Genomic DNA, 13,277 nt, shown 5'->3' on the forward strand with positions numbered 1-13,277 from the left:
AACAAGCTCTGGACCCAAACCTCCATCAGAACCGACTCCTTCCCTTCCCCATGGCCCTAAAGCTTCTCCACAGAGGGAAAACCTGAGGAGCAGACCCTGTGATGGGGGGAAGCTCCATCCCAGCACCACCTGAGCTCCTGCAGTCCTGGACTTGTCCCCACGTGCCCAGCTGGAGCACCCAGCCAGCCAAAAGTGTCCCTGGGGTGAAACACCACAGAGCCATGGCCAAAAGTGTCTGTGGGGTGAAACACCACCCAGCCATGGCCAAAAGTGTCCCTGGGGTGAAACACCACCCACCCATGGCCAAAAGTGTCTGTGGGGTGAAACACCACAGTGCCACTGTTTGGTTCAGCAGCAGGGCCAGACGTCCTGTCTGGCTCTATTGGTAATAATTCCCATATTGCACTGGGGACGTGCCTTGGCTTGTCTGGCCCTGCTGCTGAACCAAACAGTGGCACTGTGGTGTTCCCCACAGACACTTTTGGCCAGGCTGGTGGTGTTTCACCCCAGACCTTGGCCATGGCTGGGTGGTTTCACCCACAGACCTTTTGGCCATGGCTGGGTGGTGGTGTTTCACCCCACAGACACTTTTGGCCATGGCTGGGTGGTGTTTCACCCCAGGGACACTTTTGGCCATGGCTGGGTGGTGTTTCACCCCACAGACACTTTTGGCCATGGGTGGGTGGTGTTTCACCCCACAGACACTTTTGGCTGGCTGGGGGCTCCAGCTGGGCACGTGGGATGAGTCTGGGCATGCAGGAGCTCTGGTGGTGTTGGGATGGAGCTTCCTCCCATGGAGGGGCCGCTCTCTCACAATCTCTGCTGGTCACAGTGACTCTCAGATATGTAGAAGCTTCTTTCTCCCAGCCTGGCCATTGAAGAAGGAGTCAGGATTCTTCTGTTCTCCTTCTCAAGGTTGTTTAGTGTTTCTTATCTATAACATTCTTTCTCCGAGGTCTGTCTGGCAGGTCGGGTTGAGGCACACTGCCCATCCTTATCTTTTATACTAAAAACTATGTGTACATTATGTACCATAACTTCCCAATATCTGTCACCTCTGTTAGACAGTCAGCTTCTACTCTAAACCCATCCAAAAGTGTCACCATCACAGCAGAAGATGGAGGCCAAGAAGGAGGAGAAAGGCTGGACACACCCAGATTCCTCCATCTTGCCCCCTGAACCCCCATTCTAAAAACCCCAAAATTTGATTTTTCACCCTGTGACAAACTAACTATTATTCCACTTAAATTTTCTTGACTTGTAATTCTTCATAAAAAGATTGGTAATTGTTTTGTCCATGGGTCAAGATCAAAGTCACAGGGGTCTTGGGCTCTGTGCCAAGGTCTCCAAGGCCCCTGTCAGGGTCTCGAGTCCTCCAGGGCAGCCAGAGGAATTTCCTGGGCTCCAACACTGCTCCTCAGGTTTCCCTCTGTGGAGAAGCTTTAGGGCAATGGGGAAGGAAAGGAGTCGGTTCTGATGGAGGGTTTGGGTCCAGAGCTTTGTTCTGGCCCACAGCCTCTGAACCCAGCCCCAGCTCCAGCAGAACTCCTGAGCCCGTGGGTGCTGCTCCTTTTAACCCCTGGGAGAGGGCAGGGAAGGGACAGGGAGCCACCAGCCAGGGACAGGAGGGGAGGTCTCAAGGGACAGAGGACACCTGGATGGCCCAGTGCCCCCGGGGGTAGAGGGCATCCTTTGGATCTGCCAGTCACTGATGCCCTTCTGGAATGCCAGGACTGACAGACAGTGCTGGGAGGGGAAAGGAGAGGTGAGTGACACACCTGGGAGGGAATTGTCAGGGAGGGACCCGAGGTAAACCCTTAAATCCCAACACAACAGGTGTGTGCCAGGGCTCTGCCCACGCAGGGCTCTCTGCAGCTCAGGGCAGGGAATCCGGGCTGAAAGGTTCCCCAGGAGCTTTTCTGTGGTGTTCAGCATCTTTCAGGAGCTTTCAGAGGGGTTTAATCCATGTTCAGTGTGGTTAATTTAAATTAAAGCCTCCCAACTTCAGGAGGACATGGAGCTGCTGGAGCCAGGCCAGAGGAAGCCACGGAGATGCTCCAGGCCTCCAGCTGGGACCCCCTCTTCTGGTTTTATTTCTCTTCTCCAAATTTTTGATTTCTTCTTTCCGTTTTCTTCTCTTTCTCTTTCTCCTTTCCCTGCTGTGTCTTAATTTAACTTCTAACCCTGAAGCCCCTCTGGAGCCAGGCTGGCAGAGCTGGGGGTGCTCCCCTGGACAAGAGAAGGCTCCAGGGAGAGCTCAGAGCCCCTGGCAGGGCCTGAAGGGGCTCCAGGAGAGCTGGAGAGGGACTGGGGACAAGGCCTGGAGGGACAGGAGCCAGGGAATGGCTCCCACTGCCAGAGGGCAGGGCTGGATGGGATCTTGGGAATGAGGAATTGTTCCCTGGCAGGGTGGGCAGGCCCTGGCCCAGGGTGCCCAGAGCAGCTGGGGCTGCCCCTGGATCCCTGGCAGTGCCCAAGGCCAGGCTGGACAGGGCTGGGAGCAGCCTGGGACAGTGGGAGGTGTCCCTGCCATGGCAGGGGTGGCACTGGGTGGGCTTTGAGGTCCCTCCCAACTCAAATCTTTCCTCCATTCTCTAAAATGGGTTTGGTTCACATGGAGGTGAAGCTCAGATTGACCACACCAAAACAGAAATTCATCCCTCCAAAGTCAGAGACCCTGGAGCATTTCACACCTCAGAAAGAGGTGAAAACCCAGCAAAGGAGGTGTCTGTGGCAGAGATGTTGATTTGGTGATCCTGAGATGGATTCCTGCCAGCCAGGGAGTCACTCAGTCACCTCAAGTGCCCCAGGGTGGGACAGGAGCTGTGTCAGTGCTGTAAAATCCTCCTTCTCCAGACGTTCCCTGAGATCTCCACGCTGCCCTGGTACACTCTGCTCTTCCCCCTGAGCTGCCTCCTCATCATCCGGGGGCTGCGAGACCTCATCGATGACATTGTGAGTGGGGGGTGGCTCTGGGGACGTGGGCAGGGAGGGGCCCTGTGCTGTCAACTGGGCTGAGGGGCTCAGGGGCTGCTGCCACCCCTCACTCCTGGGGGATCCCCTGCTCCACCACATCCACACGGGGTTTTTTTTCCCTTGGGAAACATGTCACACCCTGGCTGCTTCCCTTGGGGTCCAAACCCTCATTCCTGTCACCTTTAACACCTTGACCACGGGCTGGAGTGCCAGGTGGGTCCCCAGAAACACCTGGGGGGAATTCAGCCCCTTTATTCACCAGAACAAACCTTCCCACGGCTCAGAATACAGCTCTGGGCTGAGGAGGGAGGTGGTGACATCAGGGGGTGTTTGGGTGGGACACCACAGCCTGGCATTGCCCACTGCCATGCCTTGGTCTGTCTGTCTGTCCTGTGCAGGGCCGTCACCGCAGTGACAGGAACATCAACAGCAGGCCCTGTGAGATCCTGGCTGGGAGGAGGTGAGGGGCTCTGCCTGTGTTTGCCACATCCAGAGCACCTGTGATCCCACTGAGCAGCTGAGGAGGGCTTTGGTGGCACTGTCCCAGGCTCTGCAAGCCCCCATCACCTCCCAAAACGTGCCACAGCTCCTCCCGTGGGATTGGTGCTGCCCCAGGCATGGGCAGCATGTTTGAAAATGCCTCAGTTTGTTGAGATGTGCTGGGGGAGGATTTCCTTGGCACAGAATTCCTCCAGGCCATCACATCAAAGCCATGGGGCTGTGTCCCTGCCCAGCACTGCTCCAGGGAAAGAGGGGCTTTTCCCAGCTGTGCTCAGGGTGCTGGGAGCCCCTGTCACCTGTGGGGACGGGGACATGGATGTGACACATGGCTCCTGTGCCACCCTCGGTGCTCAGCCCTCTGGAGGTGGCACAAGAACCGAGAGACCCAAATCCTGCAGGAATTGGGGACAGGCACGGGCTGACACACCCCCAGCCCCCAGTCCCACTGCCCTGCAGGGACACAGAGCTGTCCCCTGGATGCCCCCACAGGTTCTGCTGGCGGGAGTGGCGCCACATCTGCGTCGGGGACATCGTGCGGCTGCGCAAGGACAGCGTCGTGCCGGTGAGGGGTAGCCAGAGCTGGCTGTGCCCTGGGGACAGAGGGGACCAGGGGCTCATCCAGCTGCTCTCTCCTTCTCTGCTCCTCAAGGCTGACCTGCTCCTGCTGTGCAGCTCCGAGCCCAGCAGCCTGTGCTACGTGGAGACCGCTGACATTGATGGGTGAGGACAGCACAGGGACAGGGACAGGGACAGGGACAGGGACAGGGACAGGGACCCCTCTGGCACGGGGGTGATGCCTTGAGGAGCTGCAACAGAGGCTGGACAGAGTTCAGAGGAATAAAGTGGATATTTACTGCAGTGCCACAGCCACAGCCCTGGCTCTGCCCGGATGGCTCCAAGATGGAACCAAAAAGGGCTTGGCCACGAGGTCTCACATTTGTATAAGTTTTAGTCCATTTGCATAGAGGAGTTAACTGTCCAATTAACAACTTCAAATGATGAAGTTTCATCCTCCTTGCTTGCCTGCCCACCCTTCTCTTTTCACGTTGTTTGTGTTTTGGGCCTGAAGTTTGGGGGGATTGTCCTTGAGTCCAGCTGGAACAGGATTGTTTTGTCCTCACCAGCCTGTGAAAAGATCCCAGTATAAATCCTATATCCAGGATATATAAAGGATATATAGAGGAGATATATATGATATATATATATTGGATATATATAGGATGGGTATAGGATATATATATAGGATATAGGAGATATATATATATATATAGGATAGATAAAGGATATAGGATATCTATACACATAGAGATTTATATCTATATATATCTCCTATATATCCTATATTTATCCTTCATACAAAGCTAAAAGCTGCTCACCAAAGAAGAACAGAAAACTCAAACCCCAAGGTCTCAGGGGGACAGGGCCTGAGACCCTGGTCTTGGGAACCCCCCAGCACTGGGAGGGTTCAGTGGGAACCACAGGATGTGGGAGATCCTCCAAAACCCAAACCTGCAGACACCCCAGGAATGCAGATTTAACCCACAAATTTGGGAAGTGAGAGTCCAGAGGCTCTGCTGAGGGTTCTGCAGAGCACCTGGCACCCAAGGCCGCTGTCTCCGTGCCCCACCAGCTCCCTCCCAGCCCATCCTCCCTGTGCAGGATGATTTAAGGACAGGGTCCCTGGGCCAGGGCTCTTCCTGCACGTGTGGCATGCCAGTCCCTCTCTGGCATGTCACTGCCACCACTTGTGTAATTAGCTGATAATTAATGGCTGTCTCTGTCCCGTGGGCCTGACAGGAGGATGAACAGCTCTGTCACCCCACAGGGTTGTTTTATTTTCCTTTCCCTGGCTCCTGCTCACAGGGAAACCAACTTGAAGTTCAGACAGGCCCTTCTGGTCACCCACCAGGAGCTGCAGAGCGAGGAGAGCATGGCTGCCTTTGATGGTGAGTCTGCTGGCTGGGGGAGGACGTGGCCAATCCCACTGGGATGGGATGGGATGGGATGGGATGGGATGGGATGGGATGGGATGGACCCAGCCCTGGAATTCTCTGCTCCCCATCAGTCCTGCAAGAGGCAGCCAAAGGCCTCGTGGGGAGGCACTTCCAACACGTCTGTGATGGATCCAGCAGGGTTGGGCACCTTGCCCCTGCCTTGGATCTTGATTTTCCTGCTGGAACCAAGCTCTTGGTGCCCAGACCTGAGCCCAGCCCCTCCACAGGGGCAGAACTCCCCTCTCCAAGGCCTTGGGGGTGAAGGGGATTGTGTTGGTACCTTCTCCAGTGAGGTCCTGCCCTGCCCAACCTCCCACACCTCCCTGAGCCATAACCTGAGCCATCCAAATCCCACCCAGAGCTGCCCTGACAAACCTGGATCTCCCCAGGAGGCCCCGAGGGCTGGATTATTCTCAGCTTTTTACAGAGATGGGGTAACTGAAAGGTGTTTGAAAAGATTTTATTCAATTATCAGCCTCAGTGAAGGGTGAGACGTAAGAGGTGTAAAACTCTATGGCATTCCACCAGAAGCCAATTTATTTCTTGGTTATAATACTTTATAAATTTAGAAAAAATCATACATTTTTATAATTTTTCATTTTATAATTTTCATTTTACATCTTTACATTATATTTTATTAATACTTTATTAAATTAAATCCAAAATATTAAATTAAATGAACTAATTATTAAAATAGTAATTTTTAAATTATTACATTTATTAATAATTTTTACATTAATAATTGTCTCTTTTTTACATTTTCATTTTTATAATTGTTCATTTTATATTTTTCATTTTTACATATTTACATTATTATTATATTAATAATTTATGAAATTATTAAAAGAAATACAAAATATAATTAATTAAATGAATTAATTATTAAAATATTACTTTATTTTAAATTATTACATTTATTAATAATTTTTACATTAATGATTTTATCTTTTTTACATATTCATTTCTATAATTTTTCATTTTATAATACTTTATAACTTCTTCAGCCTGTTAGCCACTGCCACACAACACTGCTAATAATTTTATAGGCTATATATACACGTATATATGCACTTTCCCAAGTGCACTAGTGCATTTCAACACCAATAACCTGCATTTTTACCGTTACAAATCAGTTTCTCACATCCAGCCCCCCTCTCAGGGGGGCACTCACGGGGCTGAGAGGGAAGGAAGGTTCTCCCTGGCCGTGCCCTTGCCTTGGCAGGGCGGGTGAGGTGCGAGGAGCCCAACAGCCGCATGCACACCTTCACGGGCACGCTGCGCTGGCGGGGCCGCAGCCACGCCCTGGATGGAGACCGGATCCTGCTGCGGGGCTGCCGCCTCCGCAACACCGCGCTCTGCTACGGCCTGGTGCTCTACGCAGGCGAGTGTCCCTGCCTGCCCGGCCGGGAGGGCAGGAATGCCCCGGCAGCACGGGGGGTGGAGCTGCCCGAGCCGCTCCAGCAGCGGCACAAGGTGGAGGAGCTGCCAGGGTGTGTCCTGGTGGGAGGTGGGGTGGTACCTAACCTCTCCTCATCCCGGGTTAGCCCCAGCTGCAGCAATGTTAGGTCCAAGATGTCTTGGGTTGAACGTGTTCAGAGAATGCCAGACTGCTTTGGGTTGGGAGGGACCTGAAAGCCCATCCAGTGCCACCCCTGCCATGGCAGGGACACCTTCCACTGTCCCAGGCTGCTCCTGGCCTTGGGCACTTCCACTGACCCCAGATCCAGCCCAGCTCAGGCTGTGGGGGGCTGTGGGGAGAGGGAGGATGAGAGCTGCTGGGAGCATCAGATTTTGGAGCCTGTGACCTCGGCTCCATGGACACTGATGGAGGGAGGGTCTCCTCAGGGGAGGGCAGGTGTCACCATGGAGGGAAGCAGCCTCTCTGACATGCAGGTGAACCCTCTGGGGACTTGCATTTTTACTTTGGAAATGTTTCCTGCCCAGGGTTTGATTCCAAAATCATGAGGAACTCTGGGAAGATCAAGAGGAAGAAAACCAAGCTGGACCACCTGATGGACCGGCTGGTGATCGTGGTGGGTGTGGGGCCAGCACCTCTGCCCTGCTCCTGGAGTGGCTCACAGGGCTCCTCATGAGAGGCCTCTTGCTTGGATGGTGCTGCTTTTCTTCATCTTGCAATATTTGGCCCAAAATATCCTGATTTTAACATGTTCAGAGAATCCCAGAATGGTTTGGGTTGGGAGGGACCTTAAAGCTCACCCAGTGCCACTCCTGCCATGGCAGGGACACCTTCAGGTTACTCCAAGCGCCATCCAGCCTGGCCTTGGACACTCCACAGCTGCTCTGGGCACCCTGTGCCAGGGCCTGCCCACCCTGCCAGGGAACAATTCCTGCCCAAGATCCCATCCAGCCCTGCCCTCCTGTCCCTCCAGGCCTTGTCCCCAGTCCCTCTCCAGCTCTCCTGGAGCCCCTTCAGGCCCTGCCAGGGGCTCTGAGCTCTCCCTGAATCCTTCTAGAGAAGATTCTGGTGGGCTCTGTGATCTTGGGGCTTTCTCATCTTGGGACCTTCTCATGCTGGTGTCCCACCCCAGATCTTCCTGCTGCTGTTGGTGACGTCCCTGGGCCTCGCTGTGGCCTCTGGGTTCTGGGCCAGGACGTTCCAGGAGAAGCACAGCTACCTGGCTGCCCTCTACCAGCACACGAGCCCTGCCCACCAGGCCTTCCTCAACTTCTGGGGCTTCACCATCCTCCTGAGCATCATCATCCCCATGTCCATGTACATAACGTAAGGACCATGGAGCTTGGTGGGGACCAGGGCCCAGCACCCACCCCCTGCCCTCACCCCTCACCTGGAACGTGGGTCACAGCCCCAAAAGGAAGGTCCAGGTGGGGCCCAGGCCATTCCCAGGTGCTCCCAGCCGGGAGAGGGGAAGTGTGGAGGGGGGATGTGTCCTACAGACACCAAGGGTGTGCTTTGAGATCTTCCCAGGGCAAAAGCAGACCAGGGATGTGAGCCCTGAGCATCCCTGATGAGGGATGGAGGGACAGGACACAGGGAATGGCTTCCACTGCCAGAGGGCAGGGCTGGATGGGAGATTGGGAATCTTGGGCAGGCTGAGGATGGCTCTGAGGAAGGTGCAGCTCCTTGGATGCATGATCTGAGATACTCCTGGGCTTCCTATGGACAGCAGCAGGGATGGGGAGAAGAGCACAGCAGCTCTGTGCAGCTAATTGACAATAAATGACAATTTATGTTGGAAAAAGCTGTTTTCAAAATTTTGGGCCCTTCACTGGACCTCCAGATCTGTGAATTTGGTCAGGAAGGGCCACAATTCCAGAGAGGACCTAGTGGGTGATGAAGACCCTCTGGCCTCCCCCAAGGCCAGAGCAGTAGGATCACGGTGGGGATGTCCCCCTGCCTCTCCTTCCTGTCTCAGGTCCCCAGCACCCTGGGCTGTGAGGAACATCACCTCCTTCTCCCTGCTTTCTCCTGCTGAACTCCCTAGGTTTGAATTCATCTACCTGGTGAACAGCTGTTTCATTAACTGGGATCTGGGGATGTATTATGGTGCCAAGGACATCCCAGCTGAGGCCAGGAGCACCAGCCTCAGCGACCAGCTGGGCCAGATCCAGTATATCTTCTCGGACAAGACGGGCACCCTGACCCAGAACATCATGAGCTTCAAGAAATGCTGTATCAACGGGACCATCTATGGTAACTGGGGCTGGGATTGGTTTGCAGGGGCTCAGATGAACCTGGAGCTGGTTCTTTCCACCCCTCCTGAGTGCGTGGGACAGGGGAATTGGTGTTGGTAGGAATTCTCTTTGTCCTCATCCCTCGTGGATTTGGGGCTTTGCAGGTGCAGCATTTATTAATGTCTGGGTGTGAACAGACAGGTGTGTGCTCAGGAAGGCAGGAGCCTCCCCTGAAATGGAAAATGTAAACTCCCTCCCTCTGAGTTACTATAATTTTGAAATTAAAGAGCTCTCAGGCAAAGATATGGGAGCAGGAATACCAGTTCTTTAGTAGGAAAATTAAAAATACAAATGCAACAATGCAAACAAACAAAACAAAAACCACAAACCACTGCCAGAGTGAGAGCAGGAGCTGAGCCCCTGTGTGTCAGGGTGGTGGCACAGTGCCATCCCAGGGTGGCACAGTCCCATGCCAGGGGGGCTCAGGGTGGTGGCACAGTCCCATCCCAGGGGGGCTCAGGGTGGTGGCACAGTCCCATCCCAGGGGGGCTCAGCCCTCCTGCAGTGCCAGCTGTGGCTCTGCTGGAGCAGGGATCCTGCACAAGGGGGGAGTTTTCCTCTGCAGCTCCAGGGCTGCTGGAGATGGGCCTGCTCTCCCTCTGGGAATGCAGGGCAGCAGAAAGCTGCTCCTCTGGGAATGCAGTGGGCAAAGGCTGCTGGGCTGTTCCCAGGGCAGATTGGATCCAGGTAGGAATGCTTGGCTCCTCCCCTGGGCCGAGCATCTCCCCATGGGATGGTGGAATTTGATCAGCCCTGCAGGGACACTCAGTGGCCATGGACAGCAGAGATCTCCTGGAGGGAGGGTTGGCTGTGGGAGAGACAAAGAAAAAACTGCCCAATGGACAGGAGAGAACTGCCCAGCTCTGACAGATGGGAATAGAACACACACAGCCCCACTAACATCTTCCAGCCTAAGACAATTGTTGTTGTTTTTAATAAAGGAATGGGATATTGTTGGGTTAAGAATGATTTATTTCTTAGATAAATATTAGCTTTAGAGGTTATGAGATTTTAAAGAAGTAGTTGGTTATAGTTTAAAGTAGTTACAAGTTTTTTTTCATAAGAAAATATATATTTTTAAAATTTAATAGGTAGTTGTTAGAGGTTTGTTTTTTTAAATTTATTATATTTATTTAATTTTATTGTATTGTGGATATTTTTGCTTAATGGATTTTTCTTGTATATTTATATATATATGTTTTTAATATAATTTTTAGTTTTAATTTTAGTTAGTTTTTAGTTTAAGTTTATTTGATTTTTACTTCATTTCAGTTTATATTTTAGTTTTAGTTTATTTTATATAATTATATTTTTGTATTATAAATGTTTATAATTTTAATAATATAGTTTTTATTATTTTAAGGTATTTTTAACGTATAATTATAGAAATATAAGCTCATTATTTTTTATTTAATATTTGTGTATTTTATTTTTATAATAATTTTTTTAAGGTTGTAGATTAAATTTTTTTGTATTTGTGGAATTTTATTCTTTAATTTTATTACAAAATTATCATTGCCCTTAAGTTGTTCAGTTGGAGTCAGTATATGTCATTGCTCTTTGCTTTTTTATTTTTTTAATTTTATTTGTGTTTTTGGGTTTTTAAATTTTTTTTGTACATTTAAAAATTCATTATTTTTAATGATTCTGCTCAGTTTTCCCCATAATGCCTTGAAAATTGCCAAGTCGTTCCTCTTCCCATTGCTGTACTTGCTCCAGCTCTTGGCTTGCTTTGGGAGCCATCATGATGCCTAATTAGTGACATTTAATGAGCAGGGCAGGCCCAAGCTCTAGCATGAAGCCGTTTTCCTGAGACAAAGATCATGTGCTTGAGACAAATGGACAGTGATAAAAGCAAAAGGAAGGCCAAAAAACCCTGGCAAAGCTTTTAGGCAGGAATAAACCAAATTTTCCCTGCCTGGTGGAGCACATCCCACCCCTGTGGAGCAGCATCCCTCATCCCAGCAGGCTTTGGCCAAATGCAGAATCTCCCAGGAAATGAAGCTGAAGGCAGACCTGAATTTTTAACATTAAAATAATGGTGAAAATCTGAACAAAAAGCCAAAAAAGCAAGGCCTGGCTATCTCAGAGGAGTTTCACACTGAGCAAATGATGAACTTTTTACTGGTGCCTTTTTACTGGTTTTTTGGCCAGCAGGAGCAGGAGTTCCTCCAGAGAAGCTGCTCCAACCCCCTGCCAGCTCTCTATTAATGGGATTATTTTTATTTTGGCAGGTTCAGGCACAGGCCATGAGAACAAAGAGCCACAGGTGAGTAACCCCCCTCCCACGTGCCATGGGGCTGCCACTGGTGCCACTGGTGCCAGCAGGGACAGCCTGGTGCTGAGGAGCTCAGCTGGCTCCCAGCATTCAGGACAGGGGAACTGAGGTTATAAAAGGATGCAGTTCTGATTTTTAGGGTGTTTTCACTCCCAGCTGCTTTACACTCACCCCCTTGGCACAGGCAGCACAGAGCTGGGCTCAGCCCCTGGGTCTGTGCCCCCCTGGGTCTGTGCCCTGGGGGTCTCACACTGGCAGGGAGGGGAGGGACACCTCAGAAGGTGTCTGGGTGTGAACAGACAAGTGTGTGCTCAGGAAGGCAGGAGCCTCCTCTGAAATGGAAAATGTAAACCCCCTCCCTCTGAGTTATTATAATTTTGAAATTAAGGAGCTCTCAGGCAAAGATATGGCAATACAATAACAGTTTTTTAGTAGGAAAGCTAAAATACAAATGCAACAGTATAAACAAACAAAACAAAAGCCACAAACCACTGAAAGGGTGAGAGCAGGCCCTGTCCCCTGTGTGTCAGGGTGGTGGCACAGTCCCATCCCAGGGGGGCTCAGGGTGGTGGCACAGTCCCATGCCAGGGTGGCTCAGGGTGGTGGCACAGTCCCATCCCAGGGGGGCTCAGGGTGGTGGCACAGTCCCATGCCAGGGGGGCTCAGGGTGGTGGCACAGTCCCATCCCAGGGGGCTCAGGGTGGTGGCACAGTCCCATCCCAGGGGGCTCAGGGTGGTGGCACAGTCCCATCCCAGGGGGGCTGAGGGTGGTGGCACAGTCCCATGCCAGGGGGCTCAGGGTGGTGGCACAGTCCCATCCCAGGGTGGCTCAGGGTGGTGGCACAGTCCCATCCCAGGGGGCTCAGGGTGGTGGCACAGTCCCATCCCAGGGTGGCTCAGGGTGGTGGCACAGTCCCATCCCAGGGGGGCTCAGCCCTCCTGCAGTGCCAGCTGTGGTTCTGCTGGAGCAGGGATCCTGCACAAGGGGGGAGTTTTCCTCTGCAGCTCCAGGGCTGCTGGAGATGGGCCTGCTCTCCCTCTGGGAATGCAGGGCAGCAGAAAGCTGCTCCTCTGGGAATGCAGTGGGCAAAGGCTGCTGGGCTGTTCCCAGGGCAGATTGGATCCAGGTAGGAATGCTTGGCTCCTCTCCTGGGCGGAGCATCTCCCATGGGATGGTGGAATTTGATCAGCCCTGCAGGGACACTCAGTGGCCATGGACAGCAGAGATCTCCTGGAGGGAGGGTTGGCTGTGGGAGAGACAAAGAAAACTGCCCAGTGAACAGAGGAGAACTGCTCCACGGATAGGAATGGCACACACCCCCATTTCCAACTGAAGACAGAAGGACACCCCAGAGTGCCATTGTGTCACATCCTGGTGCTCCTGGGGACACAGAGCCCTGTGCTCAGTCCCACTGGGTTCCTGCATGCTGCCTGTGCCTCCTGCAGGGCTCGGGGCTGAGCTGGGAGCACGCTGGGGAGCAGGAGTCGGGTGTTTGCGATGTGACGCTGCTGGAAGCCGCCCAGAGGGACAATGACCCGGTGCTGAGGGAGTTCCTGAGGCTGCTGGCCCTCTGCCACACCGTCATGGTGGAGGACAGGGGCGGTGGGTTTGAGCTGCCCCTCGGGGCTCTGGGGCCATGGTGGGGTTTGGCAGCACCCAGTGAAGCTCAGCTGTGGGGTGAGAGAGCCCGTGGGTGGCTCTGCCACTGTCCCTGTGCCATGGATTTGTGTTTGGGGGAGTTTTAGAGGCTCATGGGTGGGAACAGAAGCATAAGGGGGATAATCCTATCTGGGATCATAGAATCCCAGAGTGA

General features: G+C 52.5%; 1 protein-coding gene across 1 annotated transcript in view; it reads left to right on the forward strand.

Annotated features, from left to right (window-relative positions):
• Positions 1-13,277, forward strand: part of ATP8B3 (ATPase phospholipid transporting 8B3) — a 28,783-nt gene that overhangs the window by 1,599 nt on the left and 13,907 nt on the right. Inside the window, exons 2-12 of the mRNA XM_050985945.1 lie at positions 2,777-2,955; positions 3,375-3,436; positions 3,967-4,039; positions 4,127-4,197; positions 5,341-5,423; positions 6,694-6,852; positions 7,416-7,504; positions 8,021-8,214; positions 8,936-9,144; positions 11,420-11,454; positions 12,910-13,066. Coding sequence (XP_050841902.1) covers positions 2,777-2,955; positions 3,375-3,436; positions 3,967-4,039; positions 4,127-4,197; positions 5,341-5,423; positions 6,694-6,852; positions 7,416-7,504; positions 8,021-8,214; positions 8,936-9,144; positions 11,420-11,454; positions 12,910-13,066 — 1,311 coding nt within the window. The remainder of the gene's footprint in view (positions 1-2,776; positions 2,956-3,374; positions 3,437-3,966; positions 4,040-4,126; positions 4,198-5,340; positions 5,424-6,693; positions 6,853-7,415; positions 7,505-8,020; positions 8,215-8,935; positions 9,145-11,419; positions 11,455-12,909; positions 13,067-13,277) is intronic.

Source organism: Serinus canaria, chromosome 28 (genome assembly GCF_022539315.1).
Source record: "Serinus canaria isolate serCan28SL12 chromosome 28, serCan2020, whole genome shotgun sequence".
Lineage (NCBI taxonomy): Eukaryota > Metazoa > Chordata > Aves > Passeriformes > Fringillidae > Serinus > Serinus canaria.